The following is a 22,959-nucleotide window of genomic DNA, read 5'->3' as shown; positions in this document are numbered from 1 at the left end:
AAAACTGTGAAAACAGTCACAACCCCTGTTTGTGGCACTCATCCACGCCCCCGCCTTCCAGCGGCCTATCGTAATGGGGTCCCACCCACAGGAATGGAACAGACCAATAAAATTCCTCAGGGGGCGTTGCGGCCCGCGGAGCTCTTAAAGGGACTGCAGTCTAAGCTAAGCAAAGTGTGTGTGGGGGGGGCGGTGACTGAAACTTAAACTTTCTTCCTCACAGCTCACCCCTAAAGCGTTTCGGGAAGCGCACTGAGCACGCTCTGCCTTTGCCCCGCGTCTTCCTGCGGTCAGCTCCGGTCCTCCGACCGGTCGCCCAATGTCTCCGAGGGTGGAGCCTAAGGGACCGGCGCCTCATATTAGTGACCTCTCTGGTCACCTGGACCAGGGAGGAAGGAAGGGAGCGCATCCCTTCCACGGACGCCGTGTGCTTACCTACTTCAAAGGGATCTGGCGTTTACAGGGCTTCAGTCCAGGTCTCAGTAACCCTGAAGGCTGGGTGCTATTAGTCGCGTTTTGCAGAAGAAACCTGATGTTTCTTGAAGGGATTAAGGAATGAGTCCAAAGCTAGGAAGTGGCCAGACCAGATCACCTGCTTAAGCAGGTGCTTTCCAGAGGGGCAGCCTTCCCTGACTGTCACCTTCCCACCCACCCACCCACTCCTCAGGCGCCTCTGTGGTGTGCGACACCCCCAGGGCAACTGGGAGGCTTCATCTCAGGTCATCTCCTGCTTTCCTGGGCATCTTTGGCCGGCCACACGAGTTTCCCTATATATTCAAGCTTGTGGCTGCCCCTGAGTCTCTCTCTTCATGCATCCTCCCTCAGGCCTGGCTTCTCACATTCTCTCTTCACAGAGAGCTTCCTGGTCTCTTCCTCAAGAGATGGCATTGACATGCCAGCCCCTTCTCAGGCATGAGGGTATGTCTCAGCAACACCCTAAAGAGTGACTCAGTGCTGGCTAAAGGTGTAGGTACCTGTTCATTATAGGATCTCAGGATTGCCCCGTCCTGGGCACTGTGGGACTGGAATGAGCCTGGGCCTCTTTGTGATTGGTATGAGACTTAGCTTCCCTGAGACTTCAGGTTAAGTCCAATTGTCAATTTTGGTCTTAGCCAGAGAAGCTAGCTAGCTGTGCCTGCATGCCTTGTGGGTCAGCAGTTGTGTAACAGTCACAGAGAAAAACACTAAGAGCTCCCAACTTCCGACCGAGAGAATAGAGTGTCTTCTTTAGGAATGATGGCAAAAACATGTCCTATGCCCTTTGAACTCTAAGGCAGTACATGCTCATAACAGCTAAGCCTTTTCTCCAGTGCCTGTTCCCAAGCCCCACTATCAATCACAAGGGACTAGGGACTAGGCAAACAGGGTGGGGTGGGATGACATGTTTGTAATTCCAGCGCTCTAGAGGCTGAGACAGAAATATTCTCTCGCGTTTAAGGCTAACCTAAGGCTATGTCTCAGAGAAACAAAAACAGTATGTTACTCTGCATTCCCTGCTCTGGAATTTGGGGCTCTGTGTGTAGGTGTCTGGGAGATTTTATGGCATTTGTTGAGTAGTCAAGGTCATCAAGTGTCTCTTTCCCTCTGACAGCAGAGGCAGTGGCTCCTCCATCTCGGTAGCCTCAGCACACAGGGCAGTGTGGCATCCAGGGAGTCACATGAATGGGGATCTGTCAGGTAGTGTTCCTGGCTTGCACCGGTGCAGGGTGTGGACAGCTAGGCCAGTCTTGGGAACCTAAAGCATGTTGGGACACTGGGACCCTCCTTATGTTAATTTCACTCATTGTTCTGACCTTTAAAAATTGCAGGTCACACCTCTTTCTATCCCATTATGGTAAAGAAATTACCCACCTGCAGGGTCCTTCCAGGCCTGTGGTGACTCCACCTCTCTCTGCGGTTGTCACAGGATCTGGCAGGGCCCAGGCTACTTGGACTCTTTCAAAGAATGTGGCTCTGGTTTATCTTGCCCATGACACCCTGCTAGTAAGGATGGGTAAGCATGGAGTGGCAGGCTAGTAATGAGACTCTATAAAGGGAGGAAGATACATTTTTTGAAGAACTGGGAGCCTATCATGTCATTGGAGCTTGTAGGGGTCTAGGGGCCTAGGGTAGACTCAGTCAGCTTTTCAAAGAACATATCCTATTATGGTGGCATAGTATGCCTTTTATTTTATTTTATTTTATTTATTTTTTAGTCTCTGGCATATAGACACAGTACTTACCTGCTCTGGGTAGCACAGACAGACAGCTTGAGAGGGAGCTCCAGCAGGAAAGGGGCTATGGATTCCTGTCTGGGAGGTCATACTACTAGCCTATCTCCCTAAGTCATCCTTTAACACCTAGGGGCATCTCTCATATTATAAGGCCTGCAGATCCCACCTTCTGAGCTTCCTTCCTGATTTCCTCTCTGCCATATTCTAGGTTCTATATGGAATTATTCATACTGTATATACAGCAGAAGTCCCACACTGCCCTGTGGCTGAGAACCAGATGCCTAGGACTGTTACTAGAACAGAAGCAGCCCTCTCCCTGGAAGTATCCAGCCTGTCTCTGCCCACTTGGCCAGGTGGGAGCTACTGGTTCGTCCTACTCCTCAATCCCACAAACCCCTCAGGTGACCTCATGTCGGGACAGAGCTCCAATTCCTAGACAGACTGCTAATCTGCCATCTGAGCTCTTCCACCCTTCCTGGGCATTACAAGTGTTGAACCAAGGGAGTGGTAGTCTCTAGATACTCTCCGGCCTGCACTGTACTACATCATGCACCATGTCCTTTCCACCTGAAACATCCTCCTTCCCCTACCTTTGTCACCTGCAGTATGATCCCTACTTTGACAAAAGCCCACAGCAGCCTGGGTGCTTGAAGGATTGAACCTCAGTGTTTTGGGAGAGGTTGATGCCAAGTCAGAAAGAAATCAGAAAGCAGTCTCAGTTGCATCAAGTGGCCATACCGACACCAAGGTCACACGCTAGAAGGCCAGATTGGTTCTCAGAGCCACCAGTGACCCAAAGTCCCTCTTCATTGCCTATGATAAACTTTGAAGGGTTAAGCGTACAGGAGGCGTTGGCTCAGCCTGTTTGAAAGCTGTGGGCGGGTTTCCAGGGAACGGGGCGGGGCTTCATGGTGTGGGCGTGCCCAGACATTCAAGCCCTCCTTCCGTCCTAGATAGACGCGGACGTCGTGACGTCTGAGTCCTCCCTGGAGCTTCCCGGGCAAGGGCGGGTCACGTGACCCGGTTTTCGCGCGAAAACCGGTGGCAGCTGGTGCGGTGAAGCTAGCGCAGGGATGGCGGTGAGTTGTGTGTCGATCCCGGGCGGGCGGTATTCAGCGTTTTCGGCTTGCTTGGCCCCTATCTCCCTCCAGTGGCAGGCCTGAGTGCGGGGCTACCTGCGCCGGTCTGGGACGGATCGTCTCTGCTCCCCTCATGTGTTCTTAGGCCCCGGGTCTCCACGCACTTTTGGTGGTGAAGATGCAGGAAATGGAACTCAGAATCTCGCGCATGTAGGGAAAGCAGGCTACCACGTAGCTGCATGCACCCCTACTCTCTTGAGAGTCTCATAGCTGGGCGGTGGAGGCGCACGCCTTTAATCCCAGCACTAGGGAGCTAGAGGCAGGCGGATCTTTGAGTTCTACAGAGTTTCAGGACGGCCAGAATACACAGAGAAACTCTGTCTCGGGGGGGGGGGGGAGGGGGAAGAGACACTCAGGGTCTCAGTAAGTAACCCAAGCTGGACTTGAACTCTCTGAAGTTCGGATTAACCTTGAACTTGGCGATCCTCAGACTTCAGCCTCCAGGTATTCTGGATTACATTCCTGTGACATCTGGCTGGGCCTTCCAATTCTTACTGTTAGTATTGTCATGACTCATTAAAGGTTAAAGGTCTGTTCTTTCTACCATTCAGTTCTAGGATAGTGTTCTTGATGCCTCTTTGTCTTCACCCTCTTGTTCCATCACCCAGCATCTTGTGGAGTTTGGGGTGAATGAGGTGTGGAGATAGATTATAAACAGGTTATAAAAATCTTCCTCCCCCTCCCTCCAGTTTTTCATAAGAGAGACACGGAGTGGTCTGAGGGGCTTCTGTGGTCTGAGGGGCTTCTGTGTCCTTGAGAACAACGCCTAGTGTACAGGAGACGGACTGTGGGAAGGCTCCATGGTAACCAGGAAGCTGTCACCCTGTGTCCCTCCAGTGTCTGACTCCAACTCTCTCTCTTGCAGGAGTCTTCTGAGTCCTTCTCGGCAGCATCTAGCCCTGCCCCTCAGCGGCGACGGATCAGTGATCCCCTCACTTCCAGCCCAGGCCGCAGCTCCAGACGTGCTGATGCTCTTACCTCCAGCCCTGGCAGAGACCTCCCCCCATTTGAGGATGAGTCCGAGGGGCTGCTGGGCACGGAGGGGCCTGTGGAGGAAGAAGAGGATGGAGAGGAACTCATTGGTGATGGCATGGAGAGGTATTTTCAGTCTGGGCTGTGGTTAGGTGGCTTAGCAGAAGGACCCTTGTGTCTATTAGCCTGGCCTTGGGGATCCATGAGTGTATGAACCAACCTGGTGACTTTGCCTTTGAATGTGGTTTGGTTGGGATTGGGGGAGTGGGTGTTCGTTAGCTCACTGTATACAGTTCAAACTAGATGCTAAGGCCCAGCAACCCCAGCTCAGGAGAACAGAACCCACAGAGTTTGATCTGAAGAGCCCTGCAGGGTGGCACCAACTCAGAAAGATGGGTTCAATCAGCAAACTTGCACTAGCCTGCGTCAGGCTCTGGGTCCCAAGTAAGTGTTCAGGTTTGTAAGCAGACATACAGAAGGTCTGAGGCTGTCAGGAAACATCCAGCGGGATGTAGACCTGTGACCACATAGGAGCCTGTGTCACCCTCCCTTTGTACCTTTCCATAGGGGATATCGGAGGGCTATGAGCCTTCGTAGGGACTGTAATTTTCTGCTCCTTTTGATTCTTTGCTTTAACACCACCAGGCTACGTATGAAAAGACTATGTCTGCAATGAACGCCCATGTATGACAGGAGTTGATACAGATCATCCTGGGCTCATCGTCAAGGGCTTCCCTGCAGAATTGCTCTCAGGGGGCCTCCTGTACCACCTCCTCTTATTCTTGTATTTGTACCTCTGGTTTTGTTTGGTTGTTTTTATTGTTGTTGTTTGAGACAAGGTTTCACTGCATAGCCCTGACTGTCCTGGCTTTTATAACCTCTTCTTTAAAGTGAGAGACATTTTGGAGATGTCTGAGGACTATCTGACTTTGTATGGAAAGAGGCTAATTTCTATATATAAGCCTTATCCTTATATATACAGCACAGGGATGTTCCGTGCATGCTTTCTGAGCACCATTTTTATCACCCCCACTGTGGTCTCTTCTGCCTGTTGATCCCAGTTCTAATCATATTACTAGGGCTGGAATCACTGTGTTCATCCTTTTGTGCCAACATTTCACTCTGCGGTGTCTTCAAAGTAAAGTCTTTTTTTTTTTTTTTAAATGATTTGAGTGTTTGACCACATGCATACCTATGCCTGCAGAGACCAGAAGAGGGCGTCAGGCCCCATTAAACGTGTTAATGAGGTTGCTACTATGTGGATGTGAAAACTGAACCCAGGTCTTCTGCAAGAGCAGCCAGTCATTTTTTTTTAATGTCTTATTTTTTTAATATTTAATTGCATGACTCACTGTGTTTGTGTGTGGGTGCATGTGCCATGGTATGCTTGTGGAGGTCAGAGGACGGCTTGCTGGAGTTGAAATTTGATGAAACCCAGATTGTGTGGTTTATGGGCTTCAGTGTAGGCTAACTAGAACCTCACTGAGTGTGCTTCAGGTAACTGGGATCCTCTAAGGATCAGAACACACTCTTCTCAGAAACTATTACTTTCTGCACAGAACTAGTCGGCATGTCTGCCTGCTTTGCCTCGCCTTTGGCGGTTTTGAAATTGTTTGTTTTGAGAGGGTAGTTTGAGAACATTAGCCAGTCACTCTGAGAAAGGGAGAGCTCCAGGGGTCTGTTTCCCTAGTAGGTCCCTGCTTCTGTGGGGAGGCCTGTGGCACTGAGGAAGGAGCTTGCAGCCTGTTGCACTGCACTTGTCCCTTAGTCCTGATGATCGACTATAAAATCGGGCACCGTAGGGAAGCTGGGCTTGGCCCTCCGTTAGATGATGCTTCCTTTCAAGGACCAAACACGCGGTCACCTGGAAAGAGACTGCTCAGACTTGAGCCACTGGGCGAGAGCTTTTCAGGCAGCCTGTCTGTCTGGGTTGTGTTCAGTTGGGGAGAAGGCATAGGGAGGGTGTCATCCTGGGACACACTGGGATCTGCTCTCTGACCTTACTGGTGTCAGGGTCTTGGCACCCTCTAATTCCATTTCATTTTCTTTTTAAATTTTAAAAAATGATTTGTTTACTTTATGTGCGTTGGTGGTTTTATTTACCTGCACATATATCTGTGTGAGGGTGTTGGGTCCCCTGGAACTGGAGTTACAGACAGTTGTGAGCTGGGAATTGAACCCAGTTCTTCCTGAAGAGCAGCCATTGCTCTTTACTGAGCCATGTCTCCAGCCCCTACTTCCATTTTCTTATCGGGAGTTAGGAGCTCTTTGGAGATCCCCCATATAAAAAAAGAAAAAGAAAAGTGTGTGTCCTTGAGTGTCTGGAGTTTATGCACATGGGTGTATAGGTGGCCGCAGAAGCCAGAAGAAAGTGTCAGATCCCCCACCTGAAGTTGGAGTTCTACAGGTTGGTTTATGAGCTATCTGAACTGAGAGCTGGGAACTCGGGTCCTACTGAGCCTTCTCTCCAGCCCAGCCCCCTCAATTAAATGCACAGCAAAGTGTTTCTCCATTTTTAGTGTGTGGCTCAGTGGCATTCATCTGCCTCAGTCCTCCAGAACTTTTTATTGTCTCAAAACTGAATCTTCCCCCAGAATACTGACTTCCTGTCCCCATTTGGGTCTGACCCCTCAGGATCCCATAGGAGTTGTATGGCTTAATCCATTGGTGAAACGTCGTCGAGATTCATCCATGCAGGTTCACCTGTCAGATTCCCCTTCTGTTTTAAGGTTGAGTGATAATCTACCCTGTGGGTTTGTCCACTGATCACCCTGGGATGTTACCGCTAACTCCTTTAAAGTTTGCCTTGACTGACCTCAAACTCTCAGATCTGCCTGATGGCCTCCTGGCTCCTGGAAGTAAGGCTACTAGACCCAGTTAAAATGGTTGTTGTTTAATTTAAAAAGTTATATGTGGGTGTATCTGTAGTACATACATTTGAGGTGCAGGTGCCCAGTATGGGTGCTGGGAATTGGATTCTTATTCTCTCAGCAAGAGCAGTTTGTGAAGTAGGTGCCGTGGCACACACACAGCTTTAATCCCAGCACTTGGGAGGCAGAGACAGATAGATCTCTTGAGTTCCAAGACAGCCACAGCTACACAGGGAGTAGTACATTGCTCTTTCAACCCCTGAACCATCTCTAGCCCCAGATGTGTTCACACTGTTGAGAGAAGACCTGGTTAACCAGTTAGTACCTTTCATATTTCCATCGGTGTCCTGAAATTCTAGAGATTTTCCCACTTTAGTTATCCAAAGAATTCTATTGCATTTATTAAGTTTTTGTACTTTCTGACCTGTGTTCTGAGTCCCCCATTTCCTCCCTGACTGTGACAGTTTTCATGCTTTCTTGTTTCTGATGAAAATGGTGCCAATTGGTGACTGTAAAAATGACCTTATTTGATACTTTGTTGGTAATTCTCTCAAGAGCAGGTTAGGTTGGGAGACTGCATATAGGGGAAGCATTGGCTGCAGCCATCACATATCACCAGCAGGTGGCGCTGTGGATGTGGGGCTTGCTCTCCTGCCCAGACTCACGTGTACCTCATGCATACAGATGGACCCCCTTTTCCATCCTATTGATTTATGCCTCCTTGATGGAGTCCCTAAATCATATTCTTGAACATTTCAACTTCCTGTTTGCAGCTGTCCAGCAAAGCCTGTGGAGCAGAACTAATTCTCAGGTGGGTTGTTTGAGGATTCATTGTCCACTGCTGGCCTCTTGCAGAGACTACCGTCCCATTCCCGAGCTCGATGTCTACGAGGCAGAGGGATTGGCCCTGGATGATGAAGATGTGGAGGAGCTGACAGCCAGTCAGAGGGAGGCAGCTGAGCGGGCTATGAGGCAGCGGGACCGTGAGGCTGGCAGAGGCCTGGGTCGCATGCGTCGTGGGCTGCTGTATGGTATGTGTGGAGGGCATCCCATAGGTGCCACTTGGACCACCAAAGCCTCGGGAGTGGGGAAGACATGGGTGGCAAGTGTGCAAAGGATGCTGGGAGAGACTTGCTCACAGGAGTTCCTTGCTACTACCCAAGACAGCGACGAAGAAGATGAGGAGCGGCCTGCCCGTAAGCGCCGCCACATAGAGCGTGCCACAGAGGATGGCGAGGAGGATGAAGAGATGATTGAGAGTATTGAGAACCTGGAGGACCTCAAGGGCCACTCGGTGCGAGAGTGGGTGAGCATGGCAGGGCCCAGACTGGAGATCCACCACCGTTTCAAGAACTTCTTGCGCACCCACGTGGACAGCCATGGCCACAACGTCTTCAAGGAGCGTATCAGTGATATGTGCAAAGGTATGTTCCTGATAGTCTGGGGTGAGGTGTAGCACTCACCATGAGTGAGGTCCTGGTTCAGTCTCAGCAGTAAAGGGTGAAGGTGGCCTGGCTTCTGTATCCTGCTGGCTTTGTTGTACCACACTGAGCCACATAATGGACAGAAACATTTGGTTGCAAGGACAGAACCTGCGGAACCCAAGGTTTCCTGCATCTGCACCAGAGCTAGGCTGTTTGAAGATGTGCTTAAAAATGTATTACTACCCTGTTTTGTTTTTTGGAGGGCTTATTTCTTTGTTTGGTTTGGTTCGGTTGATTGGTTGGGTTTTGCAGTCAGGTTGAACCCAGGGCCTAGCAAGTGTTCTCCCACTGAACCACTCCCCAGCCTGTGCTTTACAACTTTGATCCAAAAGTGGGAGCGTTTCTACATGACAGCATTGGCTTTACAGGGTACAACAGCTTGGGGCTGTGGCAGCCCCTCCAGCAATGACAGTAGCTTCTCCTTGGCCTCTGGCACTCTGCTCTGTAGCCTGAGGGCTCTCTATTTCTCCTGGAAATGACATCCCCAGAGATCTGTGTGCTGTTAATATTATCACTTGGGTCTCTATTGCACAGCCACAGGTAGTGGGTCTAGGGTGTAAACTGGAATTTCTGTCCCTCTCAGGTTTGTTTTGGGTAGAGGGGTTTGGCCAGCAGGGTTCTAAGATGTTAGACACCTTCATGGCCCCTGGCTATGTCATCTGTCCCATCCACTATCCTCCTCAGAGAACCGGGAGAGTTTGGTGGTAAATTATGAAGACCTGGCAGCCCGGGAACATGTGTTGGCATACTTCCTACCCGAGGCACCCGCTGAGCTGCTGCAGATCTTCGATGAGGCTGCCCTGGAGGTTGTGCTGGCCATGTACCCTAAATATGACCGCATCACCAACCACATTCACGTGCGCATCTCCCACCTGCCTCTGGTGGAGGAGCTGCGTTCACTGAGGTGAGCAGTGTGGGAGAGCGGGGCCTCATCCAGAGAGTGGTGAAGGAAGTGGTCCCATAGCCTCCCGATGCCTCTGACGTGCTTGTTACCTCTCAACACAGGCAGCTACACCTGAACCAGCTCATCCGTACCAGCGGTGTGGTGACCAGCTGCACTGGAGTCCTGCCCCAGCTCAGCATGGTCAAGTATAACTGTAGCAAGTGCAACTTTATACTGGGGCCTTTCTGCCAGTCTCAGAACCAGGAGGTGAAGCCTGGTTCCTGCCCTGAGTGCCAGTCAACTGGGCCCTTTGAGATCAACATGGAGGAGGTGAGTAGCACAGACCTGCCACACTGTCTTCAGTATGCAAGGCCTGGGCCATCTACAGGGCCAGAAGACTTTGAGGCAGTTAAACATGGCAGCACGAAGTAGATTGACCCCATGTCTTCAGTAATTCAGCATATTTGAAACTAGGTGATGTTCAGTGTATCCACATTAGTGATCTCTAAAGATAGTGGCAAACAGGGCCACTTAGACCTGTCCACCCCAGTAGAGCACCTACATGCCTATCACATGGGCACTTGGACCGTCTGTCGTCTCATTTGGTGGGCCTGACTGGCTCCTCGTGATTTGTGGGTGTATCCAGGGTTATACCACCTTGGATCCTGCAGAGCCTTGCTTGGGAGACTGTGTACCTCCTGACTCTGAAATCCTGGGGCCAGCATGGATGCCTTTGTACTTGTCTTCATCTGCAGCTGCCCCTACCTCTCCCCCACTGCTGCCTGGCTCTGGGAGTGTTAGCACTCATGATGCTTTCTGTGGTTCTGAGCTGTCTAGTTTAGAGCTGCCTGGCCAGGAGGTTGCCCATGACGGTGTTCAAGCCCAGCTCTGCTTTAACCTGGGTGACCCAGCTCCAAGGCTTCACTTAGCTGTATCCCTTTGTCCTTTGCAGCCCCACCTTGGACTTTGGCCCCAGGACACTGAGCTGTACAACAGGAATTAACAAGTGGGGTCAAGTGTGTGCTGGCCTTGCTGGCTGCCAGGAGTGTTCCTTGGGTCTTTGTCTTGATTATGTTCTGGGAGGGAGGTTCCACGGCTCTCTTCTCATGTAAAAACAGGTGTTTGGAGGCTTGATTGTCTAAGGTCTCCCGTGCTGCAGTGTCCTGAGGAACAGGCGAGCATGTAGATGTGACTGTGTGCTTCTTCTATCCGGACAGGGGCTCACTGTAACCATGACTAGCTTAAAGTTCACAGACATCTACCTAACGTTACCTCTGGAACTCCGGGCTTAAAGGTGTACACCACCATGACCTGATACTGTGCTCTTTTAGCCACTGTGTCCTGTGGATCAGTCAGCTCTGGGTTCCTGTAACTAAACCCCTGGCGTCATTGACTTGAAGGAGGAAAGCTGATTTATGGCTTGGTTTTAGAGTTGGCGTTCGGGGTCAGTTGACCCTGCGGCTTTGGGCCTGTGTGTAGCCGTGATGGTGTGCAGTACAGCAAACTGCTCACCTCACATAGGAGACACAGAAGAGAACAAGAGACTAGCCAGGATGCTTCAGTCCCCTGCAGGGGTGTACCTCTATGACCTAAGGCCTCCCACAAGGCTCCATCGTCTCTCATACGTGGACTGAAGAATCAGTGCCCTACAAATAGGCCATGGGGGACATTTGCAGCCCAGGCTATAGTATGTTGTCTCCTTTTTGGATAGTAAATGAACTAGTGGGATGTTATGGGACATAGCACAGCTCTACCATGTGGTCTGCTGCTTGTGGGTGCTGCATACCCATAGCCCAGCTCGACCCTCATAAGGTCATGCTTAAAGCCCAGCATCCCCTTCGGCCAACTGTGGACACACTTGAATCTAGGCTCTGGGGCACAGAACAGATGCTGGAGCCGAGGAGGAGGAAGACACTGCCTAGGGACGTGGCAGTGATGAGACTTCCTGAGTCATGCTTGGCCTGTCCTTTGGTCGGTCCCTGTGGCGATTGTGGCCTGCAGTAAGGTCAGAGCACATGGGGAAACTGTGCTTGGAGGAGAGCGGTTGGCTGTGTAGGAACCATGATCTTCTCTATCCTGTGCAGACCATCTATCAGAACTACCAACGGATCCGCATCCAGGAGAGTCCCGGCAAGGTGGCAGCTGGCCGGCTGCCCCGTTCCAAGGATGCCATCCTCCTTGCTGATCTGGTGGACAGCTGCAAGCCAGGAGACGAGATAGTGAGTGAATGTTAGGAACTGGTAGTCTCTGCCATGGCCACTGGAGGTAGGGTGAGCTCAGCCTGGCATTCTTGAGTTAGGAGAGCTTTTCTCCTGCTGGTTGGACTGGTGGGTGCTCAGTTTTGCTGTGATATTACAAGAGGAAAGGTTTATCTTGGGTCGGCGCCCGAGGCCTTAGTTCATGGTGTTTGGGCCTGTGGCTGTGGATGTAGCTGCACATCTCATGGCGCCAGAAATCAGAACTGGGAGATGTGTCAGTCTGGGTAGCTCCTCCCAAAGGCACAACTTAAATGACCTCACTAACACTTTGTAGTTGTGCCAAGTTGAGAATGTAGCCTTTAATGAACAGCCCCTTCCTCTGCCCCTTGCTCCTGTGTAAAGCTCAGTGAGACAAAGCTCGTGTTTCTGAGCTTGTTGGGGTGTTCGTCTTGTGGGGAGCATGGGGTGGAGATAGGGGAAGGCAGCACGGATGTGGGCCCTACCTGGGCTCAGGACCTCAGGTTGCACCCTTTGACCGCCCTTTCCCAGGAGCTGACCGGCATTTACCACAATAATTATGATGGCTCACTTAACACCACCAACGGCTTTCCCGTCTTCGCCACCATCATCCTGGCCAACCATGTTGCCAAGAAGGACAACAAAGTGGCCGTGGGTGAGCTCACTGATGAGGACGTGAAGATGATCACCAGTCTTTCCAAGGATCAGCAAATCGGAGAGAAGGCAGGTGTCAGGGCAGGGCTACACCTCAGAACCAGACACCCTACCCACTGAGTGGGGCCTCAGAATATGGGCCTTGGTGGCAGGCTCTTATGTGGGGGCAGCAGCCCAGCTCTGTCGGGAGTTTGGACATCTAAGATTAAAGGTTACCTGAGGCAAGGCCTTCATGACATGACAGAAGATTTCGTGTACCAGAAGGGCAAAGGCTGAGCTCCTTTTGTGGCCCGACGGTTGTACCGGAGACTGAGTATCTGGGGATGGGATTGTGGCTTCTGGGGATAACATTCACAGCACTGCCCTCTGCCCCATGTCATAGATGCTAGTCATGGCCAGTTTTGCTGTTTTGAGCGTCTCATATTTTATTTGTGGTTCTATCTGACCTCTAAAGGGAAAAGTCTGTTCTGGTTTCCGTTCCCTATCAAGACCAAAAGCAGCTTGGGGAGGAAAAGAATTTATTTGACTTTTCACGCCCTAATGGTCGTCAGTCACTGAGAGAAGCAAAGGTGGGAACTTAAATGTCTTGCTTGCCCTGTTAGGTTTTCTCATGAGTCTCCCCCTGTTCCTCAGATCTTTGCCAGCATTGCGCCCTCCATCTATGGGCATGAAGACATCAAGAGAGGCCTGGCTCTGGCTCTGTTTGGAGGGGAGCCCAAGAACCCAGGTGAGCCCCCCTGCCAACTCTCCCTGAGGGGATTATAGGGTCTTTGTTTTAAGCGTGAGCATTAACAAGAGACTGAGGGAGCGTGGACTTGGCTCACCCTGGTCCACTCTGATGGACTGTCTCTGCTGGTTGGTGGGGTCCGCTCTTAGGCTATAATCTCATCACCTCTCTGGTGTGCAGGGCCCACTCAGGGTTTTGTGATATGTGTGCTGTTTTGCTTGTGCCCCAAAGCTCCATAGCCTATTCCTCTAGACTCAGCTTACTAGGGTCCTGGGGATGGGTACCCCTGCTCTGCTGAGGATCAGGTTTGAGTTGGAGGGATCTAGCCTGTCCTCTGGCCCTCCTACCTGTCTCCATCCCGGTCTCCTCCTGCAGGTGGAAAGCACAAAGTTCGAGGTGACATCAATGTGCTCCTGTGTGGGGACCCTGGCACAGCGAAGTCCCAGTTCCTCAAATACATCGAGAAAGTATCTAGCCGTGCCATTTTCACCACCGGCCAGGGTGCGTCAGCCGTGGGTCTCACGGCGTATGTTCAGCGGCATCCTGTCAGCAGAGAGTGGACCTTAGAGGCTGGAGCCCTGGTTCTGGCCGACCGGGGAGTGTGTCTCATTGATGAGTTTGACAAGGTGTGTATCTGGGCTCTGGGGCTGAGCTCTTGGTGGTGAGGGGCTTTACTAGGTAGTGTCGAGGCCTCCTGTGATGCCCTGTGTTGTGCAGATGAATGACCAGGACAGGACCAGCATCCACGAGGCCATGGAGCAGCAAAGCATCTCCATCTCCAAGGCCGGCATCGTTACCTCACTGCAAGCCCGCTGCACCGTCATAGCTGCTGCCAACCCCATAGGTATGCCGCTGTAGGATGGCCTACGGATGGCCGCAGACACAGCCACCGAACGTCCTACCAGATAGGGACAGAGGAGGAAGGTCTTGGGAACCTGGGGTGATGGTCCACTTGTTCTTACACCACCTTTGGGTGCTTTGATCCTTTGCCTGGGTGCAGCCCCAGCCCAGCCAGTGGGTGACTTGCACTCAGGGGCACATTTATCTTCTGGGACTTTGCTTTGGAGAAGCTCTGGTTCTAATGGAATCGGGCATAGTGTCTCCAATCCCCTCCTTTTCCCCCCAACTCTGCCCTAGAGGCACCCTGGTCCTGGAAAAGCTTCCAGAACCCTGGAGGGATGGAAGGATGGATGGATAAACTGAAAGCTTTCCTCCTCGTCTTTCAGGAGGCCGCTACGACCCTTCACTGACCTTCTCAGAGAATGTAGACCTCACAGAGCCCATCATTTCCCGCTTTGATGTCCTGTGTGTGGTGAGGGACACTGTTGATCCTGTTCAGGTACATCCCCATATCCCTGGTGCCACCCGTAGGTTCAGGACCATTGCCTGGAGCTTGGGCTATGCTGTGTGTGTGCTGGGTGGACAGGTCCTCACATCCAGGTGTCATCGTGACCTTTTATGGCTTCCTCAGACCCTCCCTGGCTGCCTACCGAGTCTAGTCACAGACTGTACCCTGTCCCATCCCTTCCTCTAGCTCTGCCCTCTCACCCAAGGGGCTGCTGTTGTCTAGGTTGGTTGCTTATTTGCCTGCCAGTTAAAAGAATAAATTACACGGCACCTGTCCTCCATGGCGACCCACAAAAGCTCTGCTTTGTGGCCAGCACATGTTCCACATCCACCCTGCACCTGCTGTACAGGGGATGGCTGCTGTGACTGCCCCAGCCAGCTCTGCAGCTGCTGTCTCCATGTTAAATCAACCCATTGCCTGTTCTCCCAAAAGAGGTGACCCCGGGCTTTAAATGGGCTTTTTCCCCTGGAGTGCCCTCTTCCCCCACCAGATGCCTCTCAGACTGCCCTATGGTGAGAGACTCTTGGCCACTGGATTCACCTTGGTTCCATTTTTGTTTTGCTTAGCTTATTATTTTCCATTATCTTTTCCATGTTTATTTGCTTTTTTAAGACTAAGTAGTTTTTCTCAATTCCTTGGTTCAAGTCCTGTCTCCGCTCCTGAGTAGCTGGGATTGTCACTGGTGCATGGCTGTCTCCTGCCCCTTCTCTAAGCCTAGCATTACTCCATGCATGAGCCTGCCTAGCCTCAGTCACGTGTGGCAGTCACCCTCCTTGCTGTGTAGCCTTTCCTGCCTTCCTATCCACACCCTTATTGTGCCTTTCTGATCTTCCGTCCTAGGATGAGATGCTGGCCCGCTTTGTGGTTGGCAGCCACGTCAGACACCACCCCAGCAACAAGAAGGACGAAGGGCTGACCAACGGTGGCACCACAGAGCCAGCCATGCCCAACACATACGGTGTGGAGCCCCTGCCTCAGGAGGTCCTGAAGAAGTATATCATCTATGCCAAGGAACGGGTCCGCCCAAAGCTCAACCAGATGGACCAGGACAAAGTGGCCAGGATGTACAGCGACCTGAGGAAGGAGTCCATGGTGAGCTGGAGGGGCACTGTGCTGGTTTTCTGACCCAGATGCAGGGTGGGTCAGAGTAGGCAGTATTAAGGAGGAACCCCTGGGGCTTGGCACCACTCTGAGGTGAGGGCCTGCCTTGCATGGGCATAGTACCTTCCCTAGCATTGGAAAAAGTGGGTGTTCCAAGTCTTAACCACTGAGCTACAGATGCGCTTTTAACTGTGTGCAAGAGTGTCTTAGTCTCTGATTGCTAAAGGTCTGTATTAGCTGGTGTGAGTTCCCTGTTTTGTACTAGATCGCAAGGCCACTGGGCCATCTTGTCACACCTAACCAAGAAACCAGCTGGGGTTTTTTGTTAACATTATCCACCATCTTCAAAACCTTCAGCTTGGTTCATACACAAACGATGGCTTCACTCTCATTGTTCTGAATCACATAATGCTCTGCATAAGCTAGACGCAGGTGTAACCGACCGGGGATACAGGCTAAGGGCAGAGCAGGAAGTGGTTGGTGCCAGTGCTGGCCACACAGGCCAGGTTTTGCACCTGGCATTGGAGCTGAGCATGGCTGTAGATGTTGCTCCATTGGCCACCTCAGCTCTGGCTGCCTGGCGTTTGCCTCTGGTACTTTCTCCCCTCCTCTTCCTTTTTCTCCTCTTCCTTCTCTCCTTCCTCTTCCTCCTCCTGAGGAAAGCTTCAACATTGTTCTCTGCAGGCAACGGGCAGTATTCCCATCACAGTGCGACACATCGAGTCCATGATCCGCATGGCAGAGGCCCATGCACGCATGCACCTGCGAGACTACGTGATGGAAGATGATGTCAACATGGCCATCCGCGTGATGCTGGAGAGCTTCATTGACACCCAAAAGTTCAGTGTCATGCGCAGCATGCGCAAGGTGGGTATGGCTGAGGCCTGGTTCCTGGCCTGTTTTAGGGACTGGAAGACTGGCCTAGAGCCTTGGTTAGCTGTGGTCTAGGCATATCAGGGGAGCCCCTTATGCCATGAAGGTGACCTGACAAGACCCGGCAAGTGAACTGGCTTCTGACCTCTGTCCTCTTCCCGCAGACTTTTGCCCGGTATCTCTCCTTCCGTCGGGATAACAATGACCTGCTGCTCTTCATACTGAAGCAGTTGGTGGCTGAGCAGGTGACATACCAACGTAACCGCTTTGGGGCCCAACAGGACACCATCGAAATACCTGAGAAGGACCTGATGGACAAGGTATGGAAGAAAGGGCAGGGTCAGGGCTTGTTGCTCTGGGAGCTTGTGGCCATCTTCGGTACGCTTACCGGGTAATAGGCAGTTGAACTAGAGGTAGGCACAGGGAAACCGGTACCAGCAGCCTTGTCCGAGTACCTGTGAGGCTGGAGAAGCTCCGGCTTGGAGCTCTGAACCAACACAGCCCTTCCAGAGATGAGGGCTGGCATCTTCCCTGCTAATGGCACTGATGCCATTTTTTCTTCAGGCCAGGCAGATCAATATCCACAACCTGTCCGCCTTCTACGACAGCGACCTCTTCAAAATCAACAAGTTCAGCCGTGACCTGAAACGCAAGCTGATCCTACAGCAGTTCTGAGGTCAGCACAGGACTCTGTCTGGACGAGGCTCAGTCACACTCTGCAGACACAGCCCACTTCCACCAGGGGCTCTGTGTCCTGTGGGGGTGGGGTGATGCTCAATGCAGACCTTTACCCATGAGCCCCTGGGCCAAGGATGAAATGACTGTACTTATTCTCCTGCCCCTCTCTAGAGCACTCTTCTTGACCAGCCCCTCTGTCCCAGGCTCCTTAAAAAGCTGAGGTTGTGTTCAGGTGACAGAATTTACCAAAACCATTGCTGCTTTGCCATGAGTTGTGTTTCTGGACTGTTTCTTCCCCTTTTAGATTAAAGAGCAACTTAGAAGTGTTTGCACACTTTTCCAGAACGTTCTTGGAGCCTGTGATGGAGGAGCACAAGAGCCTGCCTACCGAGGGAGGGCCCATGCTCCTTGTGCTGACTTTCTTCCTGCCTAGCCAGTGCCTTCATTCGCTTCTTGTACAGTTTCTTATAGTTTATTTTTTAATAAATTTGAATACAACTTAAATAGTGCTCTTCCTTTGGTTCTGGTTTAGTGGGCCAAGTAGGCTTCCCTTGAGCTTTCTGAAGGCCTTTTCTGCCTGCCCTCAGTTTCAACATGAAGTAGATCTGGTTAGATCTGCTTTGTGGACGTGTCCTATACTTTGGGTTTTAAATGTCTCCCTTAAGGGTCATTGCTAGGGCTGGAGAGATGGCTAAGCAGTTAAGAACACTGACTGCTCTTCCAGAGGTCCTGAGTTCAATTCCCAGCAACCACATGGTGACTCACAACCATCTGTAATGAGATCCAATGCCCGCTTGTGTATCTGAAGATAGTGACAGTGTACTCACATACATAAAATAATATACATAAAATAAATAAATCTTAAAAGGGGGGCGGGGGAGGTCATTGCTATGAGACAGCCACTTTTCAATTCAAGGTCTCACCATGTAACACCTGGCTAACCTGGACCTTAGTGTGGAGTTCTGCCTGTCTCTGCCTCCTGGAGTTAAAAGCATGTACCACCCACTAGTCTTGCTAATTCACCAGCTTGGAGTCTTGTGGGAGGAAGTGAGGTTATTGCACCCCGATGTAGCCTTTGCTTCCAGGCTACTAGGAGCAAGATCTGCCACTGTGAAGTTTGTTCTCTGTACACTCAAGCCAACAGGCCATGGGCAAATCTTTAGAACTTAGCCCCAAACCTTACTTGCTTAAAAGCTGATTATCTCAGGTGATTGGTCACCAGCAGAAAGCTAAGTAAGGCAAGACACAACTGTTACACACACACAACTGTTATCTTTATAGTAACGGGCTCTTGTGTTCAGACAAGATACCTCTTTACCCACTCTTCCTGCTTCCTAGGAAGCTGCAGACCCTTCTGCATTTAGAGTCTACAGGGCTGATTTGGTTTCTTTTGGCTTTTAATTGTGCTGTTAAGACTGAATGTTCTCTTTTTTTAAGCAATGCCAGAACAAGCCAAAGCCCTGTTTGTGTCCTGCAGGGGCTGCACTGAGTTTGAGCCACACATGTCCCCTGGGCTATACTTCCTAGGGGTCACCATAGCAGGGCCAACTGCTTCTCTCCAACCTTGAACTCTGTTCAGCAGGTTCCTAAGCTTTGCAGTTTTCCCCATCTTGCGTGTTTTCTTCATCCGGTGGCCTCTTACAGAATTCAGCAGTTTGGGTGTTAGCAGTGCCCCTCCTCACTTGATCTCTCAGAGCACACTTGGAACGAACACACCATGAAATGTAGTATGGTTTCTAGAGAGCCTTTCCTGGATCATGGAGGTTTCCTTCTCTTAGTTCGTATCCCTGCAAAGGTTTTGTTTGCTCTTTTTAGAGATGCCGAGTTTAATCACATAATTTAAGAGAATGAGGCTTGTGTCTTTCTCATACTCTACCAGTCATGTCCCTGAGCCGAGCCTTGCTTATCTGTGACAGTCATACTAGGGATGCATGGCTGTAGGTGGCATTGCTGTGATTTTTGTAAGTGAGGCTGTGATTGCTGGGTGAGATGGGTTCCTTTGTTTCCCATAGCTATTGGTCTCTTAGCTTTTCTACTACTGGGATAAACCTAACATAATTTTACTTTAAAGCATTCACTTAGGGGCCGGGGAGACTGCTCAGCTTCTGTTTTTGTTTGCTAGTTTTTTGCTCGTTTGCTTTGGGCTTGGGTTTTTTTTTGAGACAGGGTTCTTCTGTGTAGTCCTGGCTGTCTTGGAATTTGCACTGTAGACCAGGCTGGCCTCAAACATAGAGACCCATCCATCTGCCTCTGCCTTCTGAATGCTGTGATTAAAGGTGTGCACATCATGCCAGCAATAGCTCAGTTTCTAAAGCACCGAGGACGTGGGTTATATTCTCAGAACCTATGTAAAAATGCCAGGAACAAAGGTGTGTTTGTCCCATCCCCAGAGAGGCAGGAATAGGCAGATCCCTGGGTCTCGGGGCCACCCAGACTACCCTACTTAGCCAGCTCCAAACAAAAGAAAGATCCCATCACAAAAACAGTGGACGGAGCCTGAGGGGTGACACTCCAGGCTGTCTTCTGGCATACACACACGTGTATATAGGCATTCATTTAGATTTTTACTTTACTATTTGTGTATGTGCATGTGTGTGCAGGTGCATATGTGCCACAGTGTGCGGGTGCACATGTATGTGCAGGTGCAGATCAGAAAACATTCAGGAATTAGTTCTCTTCTTCCACCATTGGTTGGTTCCAGGCATAAACTTGGGGTGTCAGGTGCCTTGCTGAACCATCTCGCCAGCACCTTTTAGACCACTGGTTCTTAACCTTCCTAACACTGCAATTCATGCTGTGGAGATCCCTAATTCATAACTAAATTTGCTACTGTTACAAATTGTAATGTAAATATCTGAGATGTAGGATGTCTGATATGCAACAGAGTCATTTGCCCCCCAAAGAGGTCATGACCCACAGTTTGAGAACCACTGATTTAGACTTTAAATTTTATCCATAAGTCATGTTGTTTGTCTTACAATTTTTAAAATCAAGTTTGTACTTTTAGTGTTTTCTTAATGTCCCTGATGCTGTTGTCGGTGTTCTGCTTTATTTACACACACACACACACATATTTATTTTGAGACAAGGTCTAACTATGTATCCCTGGCTGGCCTGGAACTCAAAAGAGATCCTTCTGCCTCTGCTTCCCAAGTCCTGGAATTAAAGACGTGTGCCAGCACTGTCTATTTTTGAGACAGGCTCTTCCTACATAGCTCAGCCCTGGCTTGGAACTTAAAGCAAGTTCCTGCCTCAGCCCCTGACTTCCAGGACTACAGACACGAGCCACTGTGCCTTCCTTGCTTCCTCCTTTCGAATAATGGACTTCTAGCAATTGGTTCTATCAGGTTATTTTCTCTTAAAACAACAGCATTTATTGATTTGTTTTCTGTAGATTTAAAGTAGCTTCTTAGGTTGGACGCTTAGTTCATTCACGTTTAACCCTTTAAAAACATAAATACATACATTCGCAGCTGTGGCGTCTCTGCCAGCTGCAGGACTTCCCCGGACTTCCACACACAACATGCTCAAGGGATCAGTTTTTGAAAAGACGAGGTCTACACTGTGATGTGCTCTGCCTGGCGAGCTACTTTAAAGCACATGCATCTGAGCCTGTCGTTTCCTCGATTGAGCACATCTCACTTGCGTCTGTGCTGGCTGCTTTATGTCAACTTGACAAGCTGGAGTCAGTGGAGAGGGGAACCTCAACTGAGGTAATTCCTTCATGAGACAACTGTAGCCGGATGGGTATAGTGATACACACCGAGTGCTCTGTCTCCAGCACTCGGGAGACAGAGTTCAAGACCAGTCTGGTCTTCAGAGTAAGTTCCCATACAGCCTCTTAATAAGTGATTGATGTGGAAGGAGCAAGCCAGTAGGCAGCAAGCACTCCTCCATGGTCTCTGCATCAGCTCCTGCCTCCACGTTCCTTCCTGCCTTGTTTGAGTTCCTGTCCTGACTTCCTTCAGTGATGAGCAGTGAAGTGTGAGCCAAGTAAAGTCTTTCCTCTCCAAGTTGCTTTTTGGTCCGTGGTGTTTTATCACAGCAATAGGAACTCTAGCTAAAACAGCTCCTTTTACACCTTTAAAAACACTGTGTGTGCGTGTGTGTATGTGTGTGTGTGTATGTGTGTGTGTATGTCTGTGTGTGTATGTGTGTATGTGTGTGTGTATGTGTGTGTATGTCTGTGTGTGTATGTGTGTATGTGTGTATGTCTGTGTGTGTGTGTGTGTGTGTGTGTGTGTGTGTGTGTGTGTGTGTGTGTAAGTATATGCCATGTGTATGCATCCAGGCACAGAGACCACAAGAGGGTGCCAGGCAGTTTTCAGTGGCAGGCGGGTGCTGGGAACCAAACCCTGGCCCTCTAGATCAGCAGGTGTCCCTTAACTGCTGAGGCGCCTCTCTAGCCCATTATTTGCTTCTTATTTTTCAGTAGTCTTCACGGTTGCGTTCCTGCCAGTCCCCGACCCGAGACAGAACACGCTGGCTATGCTGTATGTGTCTCCCCGTCATTCTCAGAAGGGGAAGCAGCCTCTGCCCAGGGCACCAGACTGTCTTGTAGGAAGTTAGTTTTTCCAGAGATGGGAGTGGTTAGACCACGCTTGTAAGTAATAAGAATGATCTGAAAGAGACTCGGGGCAACGTTGTCCATACATGAGTACCACAGTGAGGAGAGAGAAGCCCAGGAGGAGGGAGATGCAGAACTAGACATGTCTCATGCTGCTTTCCCAAACCAGATTCTCTGACACCTGACCCTGCAGGTATCTCTGTGACCTGCCCCCTCCCTCCCCAAACAATGGTCACTATAAGAACAATGTCTGTGAAGCTCAAACAGTTCAAAACAGCAAGGCCATTAATTTTCTGGACATTTCATTTAGTTTCCATGCTTGTGTGGCCTGGCTTTTCACAGAAACTTTACACACCAGTTCTTCTCTAACTTGAGCTTGTGTTTAAAGTACTTGCATGCACATACGTGTGTGTACACACACACAATCAGTCTACAAACACTAGCCAGTGTGAACACTCACCATGTCCTATTTGCTCTATCTCAGTGCTCGGCTGACTTGAACCCACAGCTTAGCCTAGGTCAGACTTTCATCACTAACCCCCAGAATACCAGCAATGACCTCCTCCTTGGTTTGCTTGAGTACTTGTTCACTACCATTCATGAGACCTAATTGGACCATGATTTCTACTTTAGAAACGAGTTTCTTACAGGATGAAGTTTATATTTACCCTGACATCCATAATCCTTCACTCTCTAGGACCTGCCCACCTACACTGACCATCAAATGATGTAGGCTGTGTAGCCAGGTTGTCCTCAGGCCAGGTGAGGGATAAGACGGTCTGCACTCCTGGATGCTGTTGCTGCTTTGCCCTGTATCCTTACGTTAGCCATGTCAGCCTTGTGTTCAGGGTCCTCACATTGAAGGATAAACTACAGAAGTGTTAAACAGCATACACCTCCATCTTCTGCAGCTCTCCCAGTAATATTCATTCTCCCGCATGTGACAGACCGCATCCATTCTGCTCTTTCTTAGAAGCTCACGTCTTGCCTGTGCCTTCTCTTCAAACCCTGTTTTTCTAAATAGACTAGGAGAGCCAGGTGCATCTGTCTATCTAATGATACCCACTGCAGTGAGGAGTGAATGTGTTTACAGAAATATCCAGCATAGACCAGGCATGGCACAAGCCTTCAGTCACAGCACTCAGGAGGAGGCAGATGGATCTCTGAGAGTTCAAGGCCAGTCTGGTCTACATTAGGAGTTCTGGGCTAGTCGGGGATACAAAACTATAAGTAA

General features: G+C 50.3%; 1 protein-coding gene across 2 annotated transcripts; it reads left to right on the top strand.

The window, feature by feature from the left end:
- Positions 1-3,244: 3,244 nt before the first annotated feature.
- On the top strand, positions 3,245-17,667 carry Mcm2 (minichromosome maintenance complex component 2). 2 transcript variants are annotated; one of them, XM_087657549.1, is made up of 17 exons: positions 3,245-3,292; positions 4,218-4,450; positions 8,050-8,225; positions 8,358-8,618; positions 9,363-9,582; positions 9,684-9,891; positions 11,646-11,780; positions 12,309-12,500; positions 13,065-13,158; positions 13,534-13,784; positions 13,876-14,002; positions 14,385-14,497; positions 15,347-15,598; positions 16,292-16,474; positions 16,645-16,800; positions 17,045-17,156; positions 17,463-17,667. In XM_087657549.1, the coding sequence occupies exons 1-16, from the start codon at positions 3,287-3,289 to the stop codon at positions 17,153-17,155; spliced, it is 2,718 nt and encodes a 905-aa protein (XP_087513675.1). In that variant the 5' UTR covers positions 3,245-3,286; the 3' UTR covers position 17,156; positions 17,463-17,667.
- The last annotated feature ends 5,292 nt before the right edge of the window (positions 17,668-22,959 follow it).

The sequence above is a fragment of the Rattus norvegicus genome, chromosome 4 (assembly GCF_021556685.1).
Source record: "Rattus norvegicus strain SHRSP/BbbUtx chromosome 4, alternate assembly SHRSP_T2T, whole genome shotgun sequence".
Lineage (NCBI taxonomy): Eukaryota > Metazoa > Chordata > Mammalia > Rodentia > Muridae > Rattus > Rattus norvegicus.
This window is presented reverse-complemented; position numbering and strand designations above follow the sequence as displayed.

Bases quoted from the DNA above. Each gene is read 5' to 3' on its own strand.
- Mcm2 (XM_087657549.1), top strand. The intron at 4,451-8,049 runs GTATTTTCAGTC...GGCCTCTTGCAG, and splicing joins ATTGGTGATGGCATGGAGAG to AGACTACCGTCCCATTCCCG. The intron at 11,781-12,308 runs GTGAGTGAATGT...GCCCTTTCCCAG, and splicing joins GCAAGCCAGGAGACGAGATA to GAGCTGACCGGCATTTACCA.